Below are 21,941 nucleotides of genomic sequence, written 5' to 3'. Positions count from 1 at the left end.
CGCTCCCACGGCTCTCGCTTCGATCTCCCAAGTCTGCCATAGAGTTTACAGAGCTCTCTTTGGGCGCCCCACCTACAATGTCGTCACTTTTGTCCGCCAGCGCCTGCCTGTGAAGCTCGCTGGAACCGGCCGCTGCCCTCACTCAATATGGCCTCCTCTAGCGTTCGCCCTCACTGGTGGATTGTCCCTCCCGGCTCCCTTAGCCCTCCCTACTTCCTTCCGTGGCCGGTGTAGCCATGGCGGCCATGAGCCTGCTGCAGCGGGCTTCGGTCTCCGCGCTGACAGCGCTGACTTGCCGCCGCGCTGGCCCTGGACTCGGAGTCGGGAGTTTTCTCACGCGGAGCTTTCCGAAGACTGTCGGTGGGTGGCGGCCTCGGAGACGCGGGTGAGAGGTGGGAGGGCTGTTTCCAGGTGACCTTGGGGACCTCCGAGGGAGAGAGCGGGGACAAAGTCGGCCTGGGGCTCTGGTGTGAAGAGCTGCTGCAGAAATCGGATGGCCTTGTTTAAGCTCAGCGTTTGCGAAGTGCCTTGCCACGCCATGCTGGGCGCTGCTCCCTCGCTGCCAGGCTAGGCAGGCATGGAGCTGCTGCCCGCGTCTCCAAGGGCAACTGCACACTCTTCGTTGTTGAGACAGGGTCTCCGGGATCCGAGGCTGCGCTTGTCCCGGCTCTCGAGGGCTGGGGTTGCAGGCTTGCACTGCGTCGCTGGGCTCAGGGCAGAATCAGGGTGCGTGGCACCTGCAGCTGGTTCCAACCCGCAGATAGGAAGATGCTGAGAAGCGCACTGAAGTGAAGGCTGTCATGGTGTTCCTAGGCACGAGTGTTTTTAAAAAGGCTCCAGGTGACAGCCCCGTTAGGCACGGTAATAACTGTCCGTGGACCTCACAACATCTTAGAAGGCCACGAAAATATTTTATGTTTGTTGTTTAAAAAGACTGTAGAGCGAGTGAATGTGTAATGTTGGATTCAGCCCAGATTGTATCTCCTGTATGTTAATGCAGTCATGCTTTTCATATCTTGCAGTGGTTCTTGTCCTGCGGGTCGTGACCCCTTCATAGGGGTCACCTAAGACCGTAGGAAAACACAGATGTTCACATTGTGACCCATAACAGTAGCAAGATTACAGTTATGGAGTAGCAGTGAAAATAATTTTATAGTTGGGGGGTCACAACACAAAGAACTGCATTAAAGGGTTGCAGCATTAGGAAGGTTGAGAACCTCTGCTCTCTTAGAAAGGAGCCTAAGAGGGGTAAAGAGCTCAGGTCTCAGGACAGTCATAGTGAGGGCCTTGGTTAGAGATAACAATTTGCTTTGTCCAATATAGAGAAACACACACACACACACACACACACACACACATACAATTGCCCTAAAGCCTATTATATTGAGGCAGTATACATAGGGACCTTCTGGAACATGCTGGAAAGGATCAGTGCATTTAAAATACCCAGCAGGAATTTACACTGCAGGCAGACTCCATGTGCTGACACTTCTTGGTCAAATCCTTTTGACATCACTTTTTTATTGTAAATATCCTCAGATACACAAGTAGAGATCCCTTGAACCCTCCCCCAAAAGTGCTGACTGTAGTCTAGCTGAGCTGAGCTAAGACTCCGTGGTCCCTCTCTTCCTGAACTATGTCTCACTCCTGCAGTTCCGAGAGAACCACGGGGAGCCGATGTCCTGTCCAGAGAAAACAGGGAGGGCTTACTCGCTGCTGTTCCAAGAGCGACTGTTTGACTGTCGCAGCTTTCACTGGCTTATGAGTCTGCCATTGCTCCCTGAAGGTTTTCCTCTCTTCCACCAGTTCCTTGGGCAGCCCAACAAGATGGCTAGGCCCCTCTCCCATCTTCTTTTTCTGGATCTGGGCTGCCGAGATTCAAATCTTGGCTGCAGAATTTAAGAGCTCTATGACCTTGAGTCAACACCTACTAGGAGCTAAAGTGGAAGGCACTTGGTTATGATCTTCATTTCCTTTTCTGGAAGATGACCATCTGATTGACGGAGATACCTTACAGAGTAGTTGTGAAGCCCTTTGAGTAGGAGACATTTTTAGCACCATGCACCTAAATTAGAAAATACACACAGCATTAAATTTACCCTGTATTTTATTTGCTTATTTCTTTGGTACTGCTGATGAAATACAAGTGCTTGCTTATTCTAGCCAGGTGAGGTCTTTCCTCTGAGCTACATCCCTAGCCCTTCTTTTTGTCTTTACTCTTTAAAATTTTGAGTCAGAGTGTCGTTGCCCAAGCTGATCTTGAATAGACTTTGCATTGGAGGCTGGTTCTAACCTTCAATGCTCCTGCCACAGTCTTCCAAGAAGCTGGTAGGTTGTGGCTGAGCGTCTAAGAGGTGGAATTCTGGTCCAAGATCTTGTCATTGAGGAGGTCCTTGAAGGGCATCAGCCTCTCTTCTCTGCTTCCCAGTCACTAGAAGGTGGCAGTTCATTCTAACACATACTTCCATCATGCTTTGCCACAGACCCAAAGCAGCAAATCCTCCAACTTGCTGTGGCAGAAAACACTGAATCCCTTTCCATTCCAAAGCTAATATTCACAGATATTTCTCAGGGTAGAGGAGAGTGGATCAACAGATCTGTGAACACAGTACTGTGAACTCAGACGAGGAGTATAAATATAAAATGAATATGGGAATCATCTTAACATGGGAAACTGGCAGTAGTGTGTGGGCTTCCAGGTCTTCCTGGATATAGGGCTTTTGGGAGAACTAGGTGTTGAGAGAAGGAGAAGATGGTGATCAGGGCTCAGTTGGGGTGGAGAAGGGGCCTTGACACAACTAAAGTGCCTGTGCATGTAGAGGTCAGAAGACAGCTGTGGGAATCAGCTCTCCTTCCACTGTGCGATCTGGGGATCAAATTCAGGTTATCAAGCCTCCAAACAAATGCGCTTCCCTCCCGGGCCGCCTCACTAGCCCTTTTAGAATCATTTTCAGTTTGCCACTGATAAGTGATGAAAGATTGACAGATGCAAGGAAGTGGACCTAACTTTTTGGCCCAAGGAATTCAAATGATACTTTTAACTGAAAATTTAGAGGAAGACAATGAATGAATGACCAGCTTTTGATTGTTTGAAATACCAATAGAAAGCTGCTACCATTGTCTTGCTCAATCCTGGCATCAATGACAGTCAGGAAACTACATAGCTTTCCTGAGTGACTTGCATATTTAAAATCATTTATTGGAGGGGGCTGAAGAGATGGCTCAGTGGTTAATCGTGCTTCCTGATCCTCAGAAGACCTGGTTTGATTCCCAGGGCCACAGCATATAACTCCAGCCTCAGAACCCCATGTCCCTGACCTCCACAGGCAACTCCATTCACCTCTATACACACACACACACACACACACACACACCCCTAAAATATAATAAAAATTTTAAAAATCATTTTTTGGAGAATTGGTCTTGTAAGCTCTGTTCATCCTAATGTTTTCAGAGTGTGAGCAGATGACCCTCCACTTCAGCAGGGAGACTTCGGGGCTGTGGAAGGTGACTGCTCTGAAGTACATTTCAGGATAGTTATGGGATAGCAGTCATCAGGCATAGTTAATAAAGAGTAATTGTTAAACGGTTGGGTAATTATGTGTTAAGAAAGAGGAAGCAGTTCACGTTGTTAACCTCAATACTTCTGTAATGCAGCCAGCCCTACCTTTCTTCCATTGTTCAGTTGTTGTAGCATGAGGTGTTAATGCAGGTCTCACTGGAAGCCCTGACTGGCCTCCAACCTACAACTTTCCTCTAGTCTCTGCTCCCCAAGTGCTGGCTGTTTGGTTTTTTTTTTTTATGTTTGCTCCATTGTTGTAATGATTGTTCACTAAAGCCACATATAAATTAATCCTTCCACTGTTCTCTGATTGAAGGAGGAAGGTGTGTACAAGGTCCTCTGAGTAAGTGTAGTAAACTGTAAGGATTTACTTAAGTGATCCCTGTAAACGTTCAGTTAAGAAATGTAAATTCAACAATGTTCCCACAAGACCTGCCACCTGTCAGACACTGACCGAGCTTTATATATTGTCCTCTGACCTCATGAGCTTTAACACACTCTTAGGGTTAGTGTGCTTCGTGTTAAAGGAAGTTATCAAATCTTGCTCAAGGGAAAAGCAGAGACCAATACTATCTGGGGAAAGCAGAAAAGCCAAAGGGTGCGATGTGAGACAGAGGCAAAGAACCCAGGGCATAGGGGTTGATTTAGGCAGAAAGAAAACCCAGGAAACAGGCAAGATTTCTTAGGGAATCTTTGTCCTGTTCTATTAGATATCATCTCATCATCAGCCTGGCTGGCTTGGAGGTTGTCCATATGTAGACCAGGCTAGATTCAACCTGGCTCTGCCTCCTGACTGCTGGAACTTCAAGCTGTGTGCTGTCATCCCCACCTGCCTTGGGGATATTTGTCTTGAGAAGCCAGAGATGAGTTGAGAAGGAAACTATTTTTATTTGAAGATAGGGGTTGTGATCAGGTTTTCTGAAAGAAGCGGCTTGATCCTCTAGGCTAACCTGTATCACACAGGATTTCCAGATTGCATTGTGGATTCGTGGACAACGGCCGTGAAAAATGGTGAAGCAGTCCAGTTTTATCTTCAGCCCCCACAGTTCTAGGAACGTCTGAATCCGTGAAGCAGAGAACAGTTCCCTTTATACGTTGAGCATTGCTCTTCCCTTCAAGTGGAAACAGTAGAGCCCTCTTTCCTCAATGGTTCTTTAGCTATTTAAAAATGGCGGCTCACAGCCATCTGCAGCTCCAGGACCAGGGGATCTGACACCCTCTTCTGTACTTCATGGACACTGGGCGTACATGTACACAGACAAACATGCAAGCAAAACATTCATACAAAGAAACCAGCACCTTGTCTCCATCCCGACTTCAGTGCTGTCAGTCCCCAGGTCACTTGCCAGGTTTGTAAACAACCTAGCTGCTTAAGTTCTCTATTAAAGTATGTGCCCTGTAAGGAGGGTCAAGGTACGCCTGCAGTGCTTAGCGAGCTCAAGGTTAGTCTAGGGTATACAAGGATACTGTCTCAAAACAAAGCAACCGAGCTCTGGAATGGATACACATCTGGAATGGTCAGAAAATGAAAACCAGGTGAATTCCTGTGGTCTCGTGGAGCCGAAGCTACCTTCAAACTCTATGGAGTCTGACTTTGAGCCCCTTCCAGTTGCTCGGATGATAGGCATGCACCACCACACTCTTATGTGGTGCTGAGGATGGAAGCTAGGTCTTGGTTGCTAGGTCACATCCTCGGGCCAAGGATGCAGGTTTTATCCATTCACTGTACTTCTAATACAGCAGGTTAAGGCTGAATTGTCCTGGGATGCTTTTGTTGCCAGCTGAAGGTTCTGTGGACCCAGTAGGACTTGCTACTTACTTTGTGTTGAGCCTTTTAGATTCTGCCTTTCGAAAAACCAAAAAAAAAAAAAAAAAAGAAATCGAAAGGCAGAGGCAGGCGGATTTCTGAGTTCGAGGACAGCCTGGTCTACAGAGTGAGTTCCAGGACAGCCAGGACTACACAGAGAAACCCTGTCTCAAAAAACCAAAAAAAAAAAAAAAAAAAAAAAAAGAAATCGAAATCAGATTCTGCCTTTTGTAAGTGTGCATGAAGACTTATTTAGGATTTGATTTCATTATGGTTGAATTCGCCATTTTTCTAAAAGTTGCTTTGTATTTCCATGGCTCAGGTAAGCTGTCTGCTTTGGTTTCTATTGCTATGAAGAGACACCATGACCATGGCAAGTCTTATAAAGAAAAATATTTAATTGGGACTGGCTTACAGGTTCAGAGGTTTAGTCCATTATTGTCATGGTGGGAAGCATGGCAGCATGCAGGCAGACATGGTGCTGGAGAGGGAGCTGAGAGGTCTACATCTAGATTGGCAGGCAGCAAGCAGAAGAACAAAACATTGGGCCTGGCTTGGGCTTCTGAAATGCCAAGGTCCACACTTAGTGATACATTTCCTTCACAAGGCCACACCTCCTAATGTCACTCCCTGAGTGTTCAAGTATGAGTCTCCAGGGGCCATTCTTATTGGCCCACCCGTGTCTCTCCCCACTCAGGACATTTACAGGCATCTAGATTCTGGAGCTCTGTGGTGGACCACATTGTCTAGGTAATGTCTTAGGATTTCTATTGCTGCATTGAAACACCGTGACCAAAAGCAAGTGGGTCGGAGGAAAGGGTTTCTTTGGCTTACACTTCCACTTTGTCATTTGTCATAGAAGGAAGTCAGGACAAAAACTCAGACAAGGGAGGAACCTGGGGGCCAGAGCTGATGCAAAGGCCTAGGAGGGCTGCTGCCTACTGGCTTGCTTTCTGAGGTTTACTCTGCCTGCTTCTTACAGAATCCAGGGGTGGCCTCACTCACCATGGGCTGGGCCCTCCCCCATCAATCACTAATTAAGAAAATGCTCTTCAGCCAGATCTTATGGAGACATTTCCTCAACTGAAATTCTCTCCTTCTCCAGCGACTCTAGCTTATGTTAACTTGACATAAAACTGTCCAGCACAGGTAGGACAAGCCAACCAGTTTCTTCCCAAAGGGAACAGTGCGTGTCCTCCGTGCCCTCCACTGTGCCCTTTCCCTCTGGGCCTGTTTTCTTCTGCTGGTTTGTCTGTTTCTTTGCTGCCTTTGCCTCGAGGGCTTGTCTACTCTTTCACTCCCAGCAGGGTCTGTATCCATCTTGACCTTTGGCCTCGCAGAGGACCTGCACACAGTGGGCATTTCAGTCTTTAGGGAGTTCATGAATGGTTTGTAGTATCATCCTGACTTTCTTCCATAACGGTAACTTTTAAAGGGGTTTCTAAAAATGTTGGGGTCTCTTATCTTGTCACGTCTGTAGTGTCAGTAGTATAATCTGTACTTAGTAAATTAATGCCCATATCTGATTCTCTAGTGAATTCACTTCCTAAACCCTGTTAGCTGCTACAGGTGATTCCAAAAATCCAGACAGCTCCCACCTTCAGCTGTGGATCATTGAACGTGGCAGGATTAGTTCGAGTGGAGCTGCCCTCTACATCCATGCAGTAGCATCCTCGAATCCAGATAACTGTGGTTTGAAAATATTTGGGAAGTAAATTGCTCCTGTAACCTTTGTTCTTGGTATTATTCCCCTAACAATGCAATATAGTAGTGGTTTTCATGGTATTCACTGCCATCAGTATTACCAGACATAGTACACAGGAGAACGTGTGGGCTATTGTAAGGGTGTGATGATTCACTTAAGGTCTTTGATCATCTGAAAGGTTTGGTATCCAGGAACCCAGAACTCGTTCCTCATGGATACTGACACCCAAGGATAGTTGTGCAGACCCATGGGTGTGTGGCATGTTAGAGGGAACGTGGCATCTGTTGGGACAGCATCAGCTTCTGCCTGAAGGGAGTGACGACTTGTAGCCGTTAAACTCGAACAAATGGAACATTCTTTCTTATGTTAGCGTTGCCACCTAGGGGTCTCGGCCAGGTTCGATTTCTTTGCTGTTAGGTTTCCTTCAGTGGGAATCCGAGCAGAAGTGGAGCCGTGAAGCTTCTGAGTAGCAGCAGGGTCCTGGTGTAGAGTGCTGATGGCAAGTCTCGCAGCTCCAGGGCAGTGGAGCAGAGGAGGGGGTCTAGGAGTCACAGACCAACAAGGCTGAAGTCATTCCAAAGCTTTGATCTTAGGAGGAGGAGGGGAGGAGGGGAGGGGAGGAGGAGGAGGAGGAGAAGGAGGGGGGGAGGAGGAGAGGAGGAGAAGGAGGGGGGGAGGGTCTTCCTAGTCAGAAATGAATTACAAATGGATTTTGTCACCATTCGAAGGATGGTGTATAGCCTGGTGAATGCCTGGCTAGCATACACAAGACATTGAGTTTAACTCAGTGTAGTCTGTAACAGTCAAATTCCTGCTAGAGATTGGCATAGATACTGCTGGTCCTGTCCCTCCGGGTTTCCGCAGCTTCCTGCCTTCCCCTTCTGTGTTAGGAGGCAGCCTTCACCTTTGTTTTTTAGGGGGCTTTAGCATGTTTGTTTTCTGTAGGGGAAGCAAGGGTTAGCAGCTGTTAAGAGCATCTGCCCTCCCTGCCTGACTCTGAGGTACACTGAAATGATCGCCTGCTCAGTGTCTTTACATTGGGTTAAAGCAAGAAGCTCTACGGCTGTGCGTACCAGCATGTGTAAGGACTGGGCTTCCATGTGCTTACTGATAGAAATGAAATAAAAGCAGCAGCAGCAGCTCTACCTGAGAACAGCCTGTCAGTCTCTGACGCGTCCTGCCCACTCCGATGCACAAGCAAAGCACGTTCACCCGTGTATATCTATCTGGTGGTCTTCTCTGCCCGCCCCGCATGAGCCCTGTTAAACAGTTTCACATTTTCAGCTCCTGTGCGGCACAGTGGGGACCATGGCAAGAGACTGTTTGTCGTCAAGCCTTCTTTATACTATGACGCTCGCTTCTTGAGGTTGATGGTGAGTTGAAATGTTCTAACTATGCTATGTCCAGGAGGAAGATTCCCATTAGGAGATGTCTTTCATTTTTAAATTACTGTTTCTTTTCCCCCAGAGGATACTGAGACTGTGTAGTAAGATCTGATTTGCTCTGAACTTTTTACGTTTTAGCTGGAACCTTTTTTTTCAAAGCATGGATTCACTGGGACTGCAGGTCAAGTGCCAGCCATTCCTTCTGCTCAGGGTCATGCAGTTTGAAGTTCAGTTTGAGCTTCCTCTTCAAGTGTAGAAATGAATCTGCAGGACTGGGTGGGCAGAGTCTGCTCAGTGCGTGTTCACGCGTGTCAGGCCCTGTGGCCCTCTCCCTGCGCCATGGACATCAGCATGTTTACAGACCTTAAAGCCTAAGGCGCTGAGCTGCTCACTGGTGTCACTGAGATAGGTTTGGAAAAAACTAAGATCGTTTTAGCAAAAGACTCACTGGAAGACTTCTACAGAAGCAGCTCTATTTTGGGATGTAATTTTTTTTTAATGCAATCTGGGAACGTTGATTTTAAGTCAACATTCTTAATTCAGCAGGATTGTAAGTAATACTACTTGTTTAGAATGCTGCTTGTCCGTATCATGATCCAAAAAGTACCAACCAGGAGCTTAAAAATGGAGGCTTGCTGTTCCCCTGAGATGCTCTCCCTCCTCCCCACGGTGTGCAGTCTCAGCCCTCCCCCTCCTCCCCACGGTGTGCAGTCTCAGCCCTCCCCCTCCTCCCCACTGTGTGCAGTCTCAGCCCTCCCCCTCCTCCCCACGGTGTGCAGTCTCAGCCCTCCCTCTCCTCCCCACTGTGTGCAGTCTCAGCCCTCCCCCTCCTCCCCACTGTGTGCAGTCTCAGCCCTCCCCCTCCTCCCCACTGTGCACACTGCCTCTCCTTAGCACTCCCCCTCCTCCCCACTGTGTACACTGCCTCTCCTTAGCCCTCCCCTCCTCCCCACTGTGCACACTGCCTCTCCTTAGCTCTCCCCTCCTCCCCACTGTGCACACTGCCTCTCTTTAGCCCTCCCCCTAATCACCACTGTGCACACTGCCTCTCCTTAGCCCTCCCCTCCTTCCCACTGTGCACACTGCCTCTCCTTAGCCCTCCCCCTCCTCCCCATTGTGCATCCTGCCTCTCCTTAGCCCTCCCCTCCTCCCCACTGTGCACACTGCCTCTCTTTAGCCCTCCCCCTAATCACCACTGTGCACACTGCCTCTCCTTAGCCCTCCCCCTCCTCCCCATTGTGCATACTGCCTCTCCTTAGCCCTGTTTTTTGTTTCTGTTTTTTAATTTAATGGAGGATCTTCTGTTATCCCAGGCTAGTCTCAGACTTGCTATGTAGCCAAGGCTGACTTCAAACTCCTGATCCTCCTGCCTCCACCTATGGAATGCTGGATTCCCCAGTATGTGCTATCACACATAGCAAGTGTCCTCTTTTCATACCAGGACCAACTCCAGTCACATTCAGTGGCTGAAATGCTACTGTTTTCACATTTGTTCTTAATACAGAATTTTTTTTTTATCTCATTGCTTTAACCAAGAAGTCAAAAGTCATTGCACATATATTGTACTCTACTAAATAGTTGTGTCTAAAAACTAAATCAGAGGAATGTGACAGAAATCAGTGATTCAATTCTGATTCCAAAATTGTCATGTTTGTTCAATAAGGATAAAAGGACATCAAATGAGGATAATTTTGGTGGGAGAAGAAGGAAAGGCCATGAGAGAAACCTTTATGTTTTTATGTTTTTCCTCACAGAGATTCTACCTTATGTTGACTGGGATCCCAGTTATAATTGGCATAACACTGGTGAACATATTTATTGGTAAGTCACTCATCCAGCCCTCACTCCATGAGATGGAACATTTATATTATTTACTTTTGCATTGCTGCGACCACACACTGACACAGACCTTCTTTGGAAGAAAGGTTTGTTTTGTCATGGTTTTAGAGAGACATTGGCCTACTGCGAGAAGTGGGAGGGGACCAGGAGCAAAAGAAGCCTGCTGGAAACAGGGTGGCAGGCTTGACGATTTTAAAGGCTGCTTCTGCTCACTGCTTTCTCCATCCAGGTCCCACCTCCTAAAAGCTCTGGGACCTTTAAAATAGCATGTGAGTCTATGGAGGACATTTCTACAGAGGAGGTGGCTTCCAGAAACCTCAGCTCCCTTTCCTCTGCCTTAGTTCCTGTTCTTTCATTGTGAGGAGACACCATAAGCAAGGCAACGCTTATAAAAGAAAGCATTTAATTGGGGCCTTGTTTCAGAGAATTAGCCATTATCACAGTGGGAGCATGCCAATGTGGATGGTGCTGGGGCAGTAGCCAAGAGCAGAGAGAGAAGCTAGGCCTGGTGGGGCTTCAGAAATCTCAAAGTTCACCCTAATTGACACACTTCCTCCAACAAGGAAGGCTCCACCTACTCCAATGAAGCTATAAATCCTTCTAATCCTTTCAAACAGTTCTGCTCTGTGGTGACTAAGCATTCAAACATATGAGCCTTTGGGGCCATTCTTATTCAAACCACCATATCTCCTTTTCCAAAATCAGCTTTGACAAACTAGATGAGGAAAATAGAGTAACAGTCAAGTTGGGAAGAGAGAATGAGAGAGACAGAGACAGATATACATGCAGAAGACAGAGATACACAGAAAGGCAGGCACTGACAGAATTAAAATTCATCTTAAGGTCTGGAAGCATCGAATGCACACAAGGCCTTCTGAACAGGATTCTAAAATGCTCAAGTTTTGAATCTTAGAATATTTTGTCTGGTAGATTCACAGCAGAAAATAAAATAGAGACCAATGTGTCCTTCATTATGTCTGTTACCTAAGAACAAAATGGGAAACTGCTGAGATGCTGGAGGTCCTGTGTTACACCTACAGGATGACTAGGACCCCTCATGAGGGACTGATCTTCCCCTTGGGAGTTTAGCACTAGAGGAGTCATGGAGAAGCTGGCTTCTGGGGACACGGCTGTCAGTGCTGACCCAGCATCGTCAACATTTTCTCTCTAGGTGAAGCTGAGCTTGCAGAAATCCCAGAAGGCTACATCCCTGAACACTGGGAGTATTACAAGGTTTGCACAGCTCATTCAAACTTTTATTGGATATCTTGTTAATGTAGTGGTAAATGTCTTAATTAGGCAATTATGATATACTTTTATATTCAGTTTTTCACATCAAGTAGATAGTACATTTTTAAAACTTAATTTCCTTTTAGATTTCTTTATTTTACATGATTTGGTGTTTTCCCTAAATGTATGAATGTGCTCCATGTGTGCTCGGTATTCCACATATGTGGAGACCAGAAAAGGGTGTCAGATCCCCCGGAACTGGAATCACCAATGATGATGAGCCACTGGGGTGCTGAGAATGTATCCAGATGCAAGAGCAATGAGGGAACCAAAATGCTGAGCCATCTTTGTAGCAAATAACAATTCATGGTACTTTTTTCATTAAAAAAGTTAAGCTTTATAGGTTAAATTACATAAGCATAAAATATGATGATTTCTGGAGTCTGGTCAGTAGAATTTGGTTAGTCTCCTCCCTCGCCCTTAAGCTGCGGAGATGCTGCCATTCAGGTACTTATCTCAAAAGTGGTAACAATAGCGTGAGCCCAGGGCTCAGAGTGACTTAAAGCACATCAGAGTTGTTGTCATGTCAGTGCTTCAGTTATCTGAAACAGTAGCCAACCAGAAACGTGAAGAATCCTTCAGAAGGTGACTGATTGGAAACACCTTTTCTCTCAGCATCCGATATCAAGATGGATCGCCCGGAATTTCTATGATGGCCCTGAAAAGAACTACGAGAAAACCCTGGCTATCCTCCAGATTGAATCTGAAAAGGCTGAGTTACGGTAGGAGAGTGGGCGGGAAGAATAGCGCAGCTTCAGAAGTTGGATGTCTGTGTGAAGCTTTAGAGGGCTCTTCTGGGAGAAGGGGGACTCTGTTGCTGACTGGGGGATGATAGCTCATACTGAGAGGAATGCCCTCCCCCTACCCCTCCCTCTCCCTCTTAGTCTCTGTCTCTCTCCCCTTTTTAAATGGTTATAGTGTATGTCTCTGTGTATGTGTCTGCCTGGATGTAGGCCCATGGAGGCCAAAAGGGTATCAGATGTCCTGAAGCTAGAGTTGCAGGCCTGTGAGCCACCAGACATGAATACAGCAAGTACGCTTAACTGCTGAACCATCTCTCCCACCCTGGAAAGAAATTCCTAAAGAAGCTACTCTGCATACAGCAGCCCACTCCACTACCTGCCTGCTTCTTCCCATCCCACATCATTAGAGACTGCCCTGTATAACAACCAGAAGCCATATGTGCCCCTGTGTACCTGCTTCTAAGAGAATGTCATTAGTATTAAGTTAGGTGGGTGCTGATACAGCCCTCTTACGGACCTTGCTTAGCCCTGCATAGGCTAATTATGCCTTCAGTTAATGCTCTTCCCGAGAAGAGCATGCCTTGACTACTGTGCTTCTCTCGCTCGGTCCATGGTGTGCTCATTAGTTTGGGTTTGGTTGGTTGGTTTTTTGGTGTGTATCTGTGTGCAGATGTGTGTGTGTGTACATGTACAGGCGTGTGCCTATGGAAGGCAGAGAATAATCTCAGGCATTGCTCCTCAGTCCCTAGCCACCTGTTTTGTGTTTTAAATTTTGAGACGGGGTCTCTCACTGACCTGGAGCTTGTGGAGTAAGTAGGCTTGCCGCTGGCTGCCAGGCTCCAGGATCCGTCTCCACCTCAGCACTGGAAAGGGATGATTTTATATGGGCTTGGGGACAGAACTGTCCTTGCAAGGCCAGCACTTCACTGACTGCGCCATTTCCTCAGCCTTGGGTTTTGGCTGTGTCTTGTTTGTTGTTGTTGCTGTTATTGTTTTTTATTTATTTATTTATGTATTTATTTATTTCTGTAAGAACTTTCTGCATGAGTACTTTTACTTACACCATTTCTTCCTCCTTTCCTCTCCCCACTCCAGTTCCTCCCTGTCCCCCTACTCTCTCTTAGATTTATGAACTCTTTCTCTTTAATTATGATAGTTACACATTTTGTGTAGTTATATTTAAAAGAGGAGGGAAAAAAGTGTTTAGTCCTTTCTGAAAAGTTGAATAAATATTCTCTAAGTCACAGTTACAAAGGTATCTAATCTCATAAGTAAGGTTAGAGAGCTGGCTAATGCTTAGGAAGTGAATTATGTAGTTGTACATTTCTGGTCATAAAAAGCTTAATACATGTACTTTGGAAGGCCAGGGTTTCATGGAGAAGGCTTGGCCTTGGCTGTGGAGTTGTGAAGGTATCTTTGTGCCATACCAATCACCCAGAGTAGAGATGTATGATGTCAGCTGCGTGGAGCTCTGGGTTGATGGGGCTTTTGGCTCTGATTTTTCTCTTCTGTTTTTAACAATGGAATATCTAATGTAGGCCATTCAGTGTGATGCTGGTGAGGGGACTCCACTTGCTGTGGAGAAATTCCCTCTTCCCTCTCTGAACAATGATAGCAGCAGTATAGGCAGATGACAGCATATCACCTCCCAGCACGGGACCCTGGCATGGGCACATTAGTGGGTGTTCTGTAGCCAACTGTATTAACATCGGAAAGGTGGATGACAGAGCAAGCTTGTCCCAAAGCCATGGAGCAGGGCCTGTGGAGACAATTGTTCAATGTAATTGATGATAAAATTCACCAGTCCCAAGTTGGCTTGTATGTATAGCAGATGTCTGCTTCCATGTGCCTGTCTGTGCCAGACTATCATGCATACAGTGACTACCTCTGTTGTTGGGATTGTGGGACTGTTTTCCCCTTCATTAACTTTTTTGGTGTATGGAATAATGGCTTTTCTGATGGCATCTTCATAAAGATGTACGTTGCTCATCCTTACCTCCTTTACCTTTTCTTCCCTTCTCCCCTGCCTGCTGATCTCTTCCTGTCCTCCCTCCTCCTGGTCCCTTTCTGCCCCCAGTAGTTCCCCATCTGTTTTGTGTCCTGTTTATACCTGTATATATCAGTATGGATTCCACACAGCAGAGGACATGATGCCCTCCAGCTTCATGCAGTTGTCTGCATATGACTGAATGGCGTGCCATTGTGTAAATGTGCCACGTTTTCTTTATTATTCATCTGTTGATGGACAGCTAGGGTGCTTCCATATCTTGGGTATTATGCACAGGAACATGGATAGTCAGCTATGTGTCTAGTGAGCCAACTTAGACCCCTGAGCAGTGCGGCTATGGAGTGGTGAAGGCCTCTGTCCTATGGTGGTTCTGCTTTGTTATTTTGAAGAAGCTCTGCTGACTGCTGTAGTGGCTGCATCTGCTCACGTGTTCGTATCCTCAGTTACTATTCCCTTTGTTACAGGTTAAAGGAGCAGGAAGTTCGAAGGCTGATGCGTGCCCGAGGTGATGGACCCTGGTATCAATTTCCAACCCCTGAAAAGGAGTTCATTGATCATTCTCCAAAGGCAACTCCTGACAACTGATGATTCATTCGTCTGTCCAAGAACAGTGTGTCCCTCTAGTGGGAAGAAATGAATAAATACTCTGTATTTTTGCTCTGATGTACACAAGATTCTGTGGCTGGTTCTTCATGTGGTTCAGGTGATGTGTTCTCTGTGGGCCTTTCAGCTTCATCTGTTGGGATTTACAGGGTAGTAATGAGAGCTGGAGGTCTGGGAAGTTGTGAATTCCTAAAGTGACACTGTTGGTAAGCTGCTGATGCTGTTGTCTGGCAGGTGGAAGGTGCAGCGGTCCTGTGAATATTAGGAACTGTAGTCATCTGTCATTGCAGATGGGACTTCTTTGGGACTACTTGGAATTTTAAGTTCAAAAGAAATACTGAACCAACCATATACAATTATCAATTACCAGAATACATAAAGCCTTAGAGTTTATCCTGTAGCGTCTTGCTTTACTTCTGGGGTACGTGCCATTCTTTTTTAGAACTACAGACACAAACACTTGAGACACAGCAACTGAACTTCCTTAGAGTACTGCTCTGTAAACACTGAAGGTGCCTCCTTCCTAAGCCTGGCTGCGTCCTTCCTGGTGCTAGTGTTTGAACCCGGGGCCTTCAGTAGGCCAGGTACACACTCACCTCAGAGCCACAGCTGCACTCTCTAGCTGTGTTTTACTTTTAGATCCTTCTAGAATGCTGACGGAGGGCTGAGGGTTTGGAAGAGTGGCAGAGTGCTGGCACACATGGGTTTGGTCTCTAGTACTTCCTACTTACCACCCCACCCCCCACCCCCAAACCCCAAAATAATAACTTTTAACTCCACTCCAAAAGACATACCTTTCATCAGATGTAACTTAATGTGACTTATTCAACTTTCCAAAGCCTATTAAGTGAGGATAATGTATGTGTGTGTGTGTGTGTGTGTGTGTGTGTGTGTAAGCATGGTTGTAAAGATATGGTTAGTTCCTATCTGTTACACATTAGACTTAACAACTATTTCTAACAGGATTGTTCTTTCTGTGCCAAACTTTCTGTGTATTAGTAGGACATAAGGAATGATATATCCCTCAGATTAGTAGAATGGCAAACTGAAACCTACAACTGAGCTAGCTGGGTGGTGGCGAGCTGAGGGCAGCAGAGGGAAGGGAAACTATGGTCAGAATAAGAGAAAAAAAAAAGACCACAGTGCACAAAAGTGAATGATATCTACAAATCCAACATGTTCATGGCCTGTTCCTTCTTTCCTAGTTCTCCTACAAAATGGTTTGCATAAGCAGGGCCCAGAAACCTTATGTCCTTCTCTCAATCTGTAGGCAGAATTGTGGGACTGCATAGGAAAGCCTCAGGACAAATCTTTGGGGTAGTGGGGTGTGGCCATCCCTTTCTGGGAAAACAAGGAGCTTCCACCACTCCAGAAGACTTTGGAGGAGGTCAGGAGCAGGCAGCCTGACAAGTGGCCCTGTGGCCTTTTATTTCTTTTGTTCCTTTAGGCAGCAACAGACACCTTCCTATTGGGCCAAGGACAATTAATTATGTAGAAAACTGGTTCCAGGCTCTGCTTCTCCTCTCGCAGTGTCTAGATGCTGCTGATACACTGGTCAGAAAGGTGAAGTCTGGAATGGGTGGGGTCTGCAGTCAACCTCTTCTTTCAAGGGCAGCAGAGTCGCCAAGTTGAGAGGGGGTAAAGTGGAATGGGGGTCCACAGAACTCCAAACTGAGCAGGATGCTAGAAGTGTTACAGCTCTTAGAAAAGGAGTAAAGAGTAAAGGGGTTCCAGCAGCCCATGGAGAGGGTACCCAGGGCCTGGGCCCAGCAGCTGCTGTGGTGGAGATGTCAGTGATGGAGATGTCGAGCCTCTGCCAGGCAGATGGGCCCAAAAGTCCAACGAGTACATCAGGGGGAGACAGCCCTCCCCCAAATGTTACATCTCAGTAAAAATAGCCAGTCTCAAAAGACCCTTGGTGAAATAACTTGTGTGCTTTATTCCATGTGGACAGGACTATGTGAACCTTGGGATTTGGGGGATTCTATTGGCCGATACTAAGGTGCTGGTGATGCTCTCTTTGTCTGAGGAGGAATTCCAGGTGCTATGCTATGTGACTGACTACTTGTGACACCTGGTTGGGGGTTTCCGGAAGGGTTACACACTCCAAGGCAGGCACGGAAACAGGGAAGGAGCTAGTTCTATTCCTGTCAGACTCAAGTTCTGAGATTTCCAGGGTTTGAACTTGCTGTACCCTGGTAGTCTCATGCCCATTCCTCTCGCAGCATGGTCCACATGCCCCATAGAAAACCACCAGCTTGAAACTACACAATCTGAGTTCACTACACTATCATGAAGAATGAAGAGCAGATGCAAAGAAAGGCTGTCCTGAGTTGAAAGATAACAGACACTGGAAATGAAAACTATTTCTGTGAACACTGTACACATCTGAAGTCTCTAATCCTCACCTGAAAGGAGAGAAAGAACTTGACAGGAAATGGCGCTGTTGGAAAGGTTGTGAAAGAGCCCATGTTTTTGGAGCCATGTTCAGCAGACAGTAAGGGCTTGACAAATGACAGGCATGAGGTAGCTTTAACTCACATGTCACGCAGCACTGGAGACCAAGCCCAGGGCTTCATGTGTGCCAGCACTCTGCCGCTTTTCCAAACCCTCAGCCCTCCGTCAGCATTCTAGAAGGATCTAAAAGTAAAACACAGCTAGAGAGTGCAGCTGTGGCTCTGAGGTAAGTGTGTACCTGGCCTACTGAAGGCCCCGGGTTCAAACACTAGCACCAGGAAGGACGCAGCCAGGCTTAGGAAGGAGGCACCTTGTTTGTACCTGGGACATGCCTGTTTTGAAGGGGTCTCTCCTTTGGATGTACAAATGTTGTTCAGTGAGGTAGGTCTTGTTATTTCATAACTAAACACTGGCATATATCTGTAGTGGGCTGGATGGAGTGTCTGTAATCCCAGTACTGACTGAGAGGCAGAACCAAGAGGATTCTGGTGGCACACAGGCCAGCTAGTCTAGCTTCTAACCAAGTGATCAAGTTCCAGGTTCAGTGATAGACTGAAAAACTAGTATATAGTAAGGCCCTACATCCAATTGTCAGCTCTGCAAAAATAGAAAATTTGTGATAGATTGGACAGACAGACAGACAGAGATCAAACTCAGGCTTACTTATGAGCACTCCCGGGTTTGTGGTGGAAGAAAACAAACACCAAATTGACTCATGACCCCCATATGTATGCTGTGACTTGTACCTACACACACACATACACACACAGAGAGAGAGAGAGGGAGAGGGAGAGGGAGAGGGAGAGGGAGAGGGAGAGGGAGAGGGAGAGGGAGAGGGAGAGGGAGAGGGAGAGGGAGAGGGAGAGGGAGAGAGAGAGAGAGAGAGAGAGAGAGAGAGAGAGAGAGAGAGAGAGAGAGAGAGAGAATAAGGGAATAAGGGAATAAGAGAGAGAGAGGCTTTAAAATTAGACATATGTCAAGAACAGCACACAGTCTATTTTTAGGTCATTAATAATTGTCATGCAGTTTCCTTCTCAGGACACAAAACAGCATAATAAACAATTCCCAGGAACTGACATGGCGCACTTAAATAGACAGCTCTCTGACAAAGCCAGACTCCAGTAACATTTCATCAGCAAGGTGGAAGAATGTTTTCTCACCTCTTGGCTGGCTTGCCAAACACGTTACCAGGGCTCAGGTCTGGACTGGCTGTGTTTGGGTTCTCCACCTCTTATCCAAAGGGTTGATTTAAGGGCACACACAGGGTTTCTAAAGCAGCAAGGTGGCAGATCAAGTCAGATACACTGTGGAGACTGAAGCCTGCTAGATGCATTCATTGTGGTTATTTTTTATGGTGTTCAGAGACAGAGGACTTGAATGACTCAGGTGTAGTTTGGTTGGTTGTTTATTTTGATTGACAGACTTGGACATATAATGAACATGACCAATGTTCATGTTCCTTCCCCTGATGCATCCGATTTTAGTCTTATGCATATCAAATTATGCATAAGCATGAGATGGTAAATGGGGGGATTCTCCCTAAGAGCTCACTTAGAGGACAATGTGCCTTATTGTAAAGCACCCCAGACCAGTTCAATCTAGATCAACCCTCCTATCCTCTTAGATGAATGTATTGGGAATACACTCGAATAGACACTGTTTGGTGATTGCTAAAGGAAGGTGAAACTTACCCGTTGTTTATCATACTCATATTAAGTAGGTATGTGCAGCTTGATACAGATCCCCGGGGGTTCTGGGTGGCTAACAGGTGGCTAGGTGCATTGTTCAGAGAAGAGTGCATATACATGAGGGAGGGGCCTAGGTTTCCAAGTGCATTGTTAGAAGAGGGCCCATAAGATCTCAAACCAAGGGGCTGGAGAGATGGCTCAGAGATTAGGAGCACTGACTGCTCTTCCAGAGGTCCTGAGTTCAATTCCCAGCAACCACATGGTGGCTCACAACCATTTGTAAAAAAACAAACAAACAAAAAAAACCAAAGCAAAACAACAACAACAACAAAAAAAAACCAAGTAGAGTCCTAGGCTGCTCTGCCATTCCCTATGCTCGCCTGCTTCGCTGAGCTGGACACTCCTCTTCCTCTCTTTTACTTTCCTGTTGCCATAAGGGGAACAACTGCTTCCAGCAGACAACCCCGTGATTATACTGTTTTGCCACAGGGCCAAAAGCAACAGGACATGGGACTCTGTGCTCACAGACATGAACCAGTGGGCATGCTTTCTAGCCTTTGCACAATCTGTGTGGCAGGAGACCTTTCAGTATTGGGCCCTCCTCCAGACCCTTCTTGAAACTTTGTTTTTCTCAGAATATAGAACTATCTTTATGAAAGGTGTCATATATACTTTAAAAAAGAGTTTCAGTCTAGTTACATCTGATCTGCGTTTAGTTTAATTTGCTCCTTAAAGCGATGTAGGCATGCTTTGTTATGAATGTGGGATTGAGATAATCATCCCAAGAATCGTTGAGATCTTGCTGAGCTTGAAGAGGCCTACAGTAAACCACTCTGGGTCAGGCTCCTGAAGTTTAAAGTAACACTGTCTGCTGAGCCATGTCTTGCCTCCTACAGCTTTTCACTCTGCTGTGAAGGCCGCAGAGACCCCCCACAACTAATCAATCGTGAAATCTCTTATCGTGAGTGAAAGTAAATCTGTCTTTTAAAATTGATTATCTCAGGTACTTTGTTACCATAATGGAAGACTGGCTAACAGTGACCAAGATCAACTTGCATTCAAAGCAACATAGTACTTGCATAAAGGGAGAGAAGCTAAACAAATGAACAGTAATGCAAGACACTTTCAGCTTCTACAAAAGCTGTGAAACAAGAGAGGCTGGTCATTGAGGCCAGCCTGCTCTGCAGAGTGAGTTTCAGAACAACCAGGGCTACACAGAGAAACCCATCTCAAAAAAGGGGAGGGAGTGGGGGGCACGGGGATGGGGGAACTGATCAAAAGTGATGAACATATTTTGAACTGGCAAATTTAATAATGGGATTATCTATGAGAAAAAGGTTATGAAGGCCATGACTGTCGCTCATAAAGGAAGCTCATAGACTCTGCAGCCAGTTAACTAACCTTTGTTCATGATGCCACCCTAAATGTCTCACAAGACCAAGTCTTGCCCCCACTGATGCTCTTACCCCTCAGCTTACCTCAAAAGAGAACCAAGAAGAAAGAAGAACCACCAGGGCTGGCCCTGGCACCATGGTATACTTATAATTAAAAATAAAGCCTTAACAGAAGTGGATGCTCACAGTCATCTATAAGATGGAACACAGGGCCCCCAATGGAGGAGCTAGAGAAAGTACCCAAGGAGCTGAAGGGGTCTGCAACCCTATAGGTGGAACAACAATATGAACTAACCAGTACCCCCAGAACTCATGTCTCTAGCTGCATATGTAGCAGAAGATGGCCTAGTCCACCATCATTGGGAAGAGAGGCCCCTTGGTTTTGCAAACTTTATATGCCCCAGTACAGGGGAATGCCAGGGCCAAGAAGTGGGAGTGAGTGGGTAGGGGAGCAGGGCAGGGGGAGGGTATAGGGGACTTTTTGGGATAGCATTTGAAATGTAAATGAAGAAAATATCTAATAAAAAATTAAATACATACGAAAGCATTAACAAACAGGGGCTAGCAAAAAGTCTTGGTGTGCAAAAGCACTGAGAAGCCTAATGCATGAGTTCAGTCCCCATGCCCAACATGGTGGTAGAGAACTGGCTTCCCAAGTGGTCCTCTCATCTTCACATATGAACCATGACATGTGCACCCCTCGTATGCACATACAGTCACACACATGTATATACACACATATACACACAAACAGACACACATGCATATGCACAATTTTTCAAGAGAATTCTTGAAGACAGAGTTTTCAACACTATTAAATATTAAAAGACACTGACAGACACTTGTAGAATATTCCATCCAACACTTGGAAATGCGTATTCTTCTCAAAAGCCTATGGAACTTTCCCTTAAATAGAATATGTATGTGTGTGTGCATTAGCAAATGAAAAATGAAATAATTTCTTGTATCTTATCAGGTAATAATGAAATAAATTAGAAATATGGAGATTGAACAGTATACTTTTTGTTGTTTTGAGACAGGACCTTACTATGTAGCTCTGGCCCTCCTAGAATCCACTCTGTAGACCAGGCTGGTCTTGATCTCACAGAGATCTGCCCACTTCTGCCTCCCAAGAGTGGTGCTCCACTTTTCCTGGCAACAATACACTTTTCAATGATCAAAATGTGCCAGTGAAGAAGTTAGGGAGTGTGATGGTTTAAATATGTCTAGCCCAGGGAGTGGCACTATTTGGAGGTGTGGCCTTGTTGGAATAGGCGTGCCACTGTGGGCTTGGGCTTTAAAACCCTCATCCTAGCTGCCAGGAAGTCTGCCTTCTCCTAGGGGCCTTCAGATGAATATGCAGAACTCTCAGCTTCTCCTGCACCATGTCTGCCTGGACACTGCCATGCTACCACCTGGATGATAATGGACTGAACCTCTGAACCTGTAAGCCAACCCCA

General features: G+C 46.2%; 1 protein-coding gene across 1 annotated transcript; it reads left to right on the top strand.

The window, feature by feature from the left end:
* The first annotated feature begins 201 nt into the window (after positions 1 to 201).
* Positions 202 to 15,011, top strand: Ndufb5 (NADH:ubiquinone oxidoreductase subunit B5). Its single transcript, XM_021158382.3, has 6 exons — positions 202 to 360; positions 8,359 to 8,447; positions 10,214 to 10,280; positions 11,470 to 11,531; positions 12,204 to 12,310; positions 14,804 to 15,011. The coding sequence occupies exons 1-6, from the start codon at positions 237 to 239 to the stop codon at positions 14,922 to 14,924; spliced, it is 570 nt and encodes a 189-aa protein (XP_021014041.1). The 5' UTR covers positions 202 to 236; the 3' UTR covers positions 14,925 to 15,011.
* Positions 15,012 to 21,941: the final 6,930 nt, after the last annotated feature.

This window comes from Mus caroli, unplaced genomic scaffold, assembly GCF_978045245.1.
Source record: "Mus caroli unplaced genomic scaffold, Mus_caroli_1 scaffold_3, whole genome shotgun sequence".
In the NCBI taxonomy this organism is placed as follows: Eukaryota; Metazoa; Chordata; class Mammalia; order Rodentia; family Muridae; genus Mus; species Mus caroli.
The sequence above is the reverse complement of the archived record's forward strand: the minus strand, read 5'-3'. Positions and strand labels throughout refer to the sequence as shown.

Excerpts from the sequence above, each read along its gene's own strand:
- Ndufb5 (XM_021158382.3), top strand. The coding sequence starts at position 237 with ATGGCGGCCATGAGCCTGCTGCAGCGGGCTTCGGTCTCCGCGCTGACA. Across the intron at positions 361-8,358 it reads GAGCTTTCCGAAGACTGTCG|CTCCTGTGCGGCACAGTGGG; the intron begins GTGGGTGGCGGC and ends TCACATTTTCAG. Across the intron at positions 10,281-11,469 it reads ACTGGTGAACATATTTATTG|GTGAAGCTGAGCTTGCAGAA; the intron begins GTAAGTCACTCA and ends TTTTCTCTCTAG.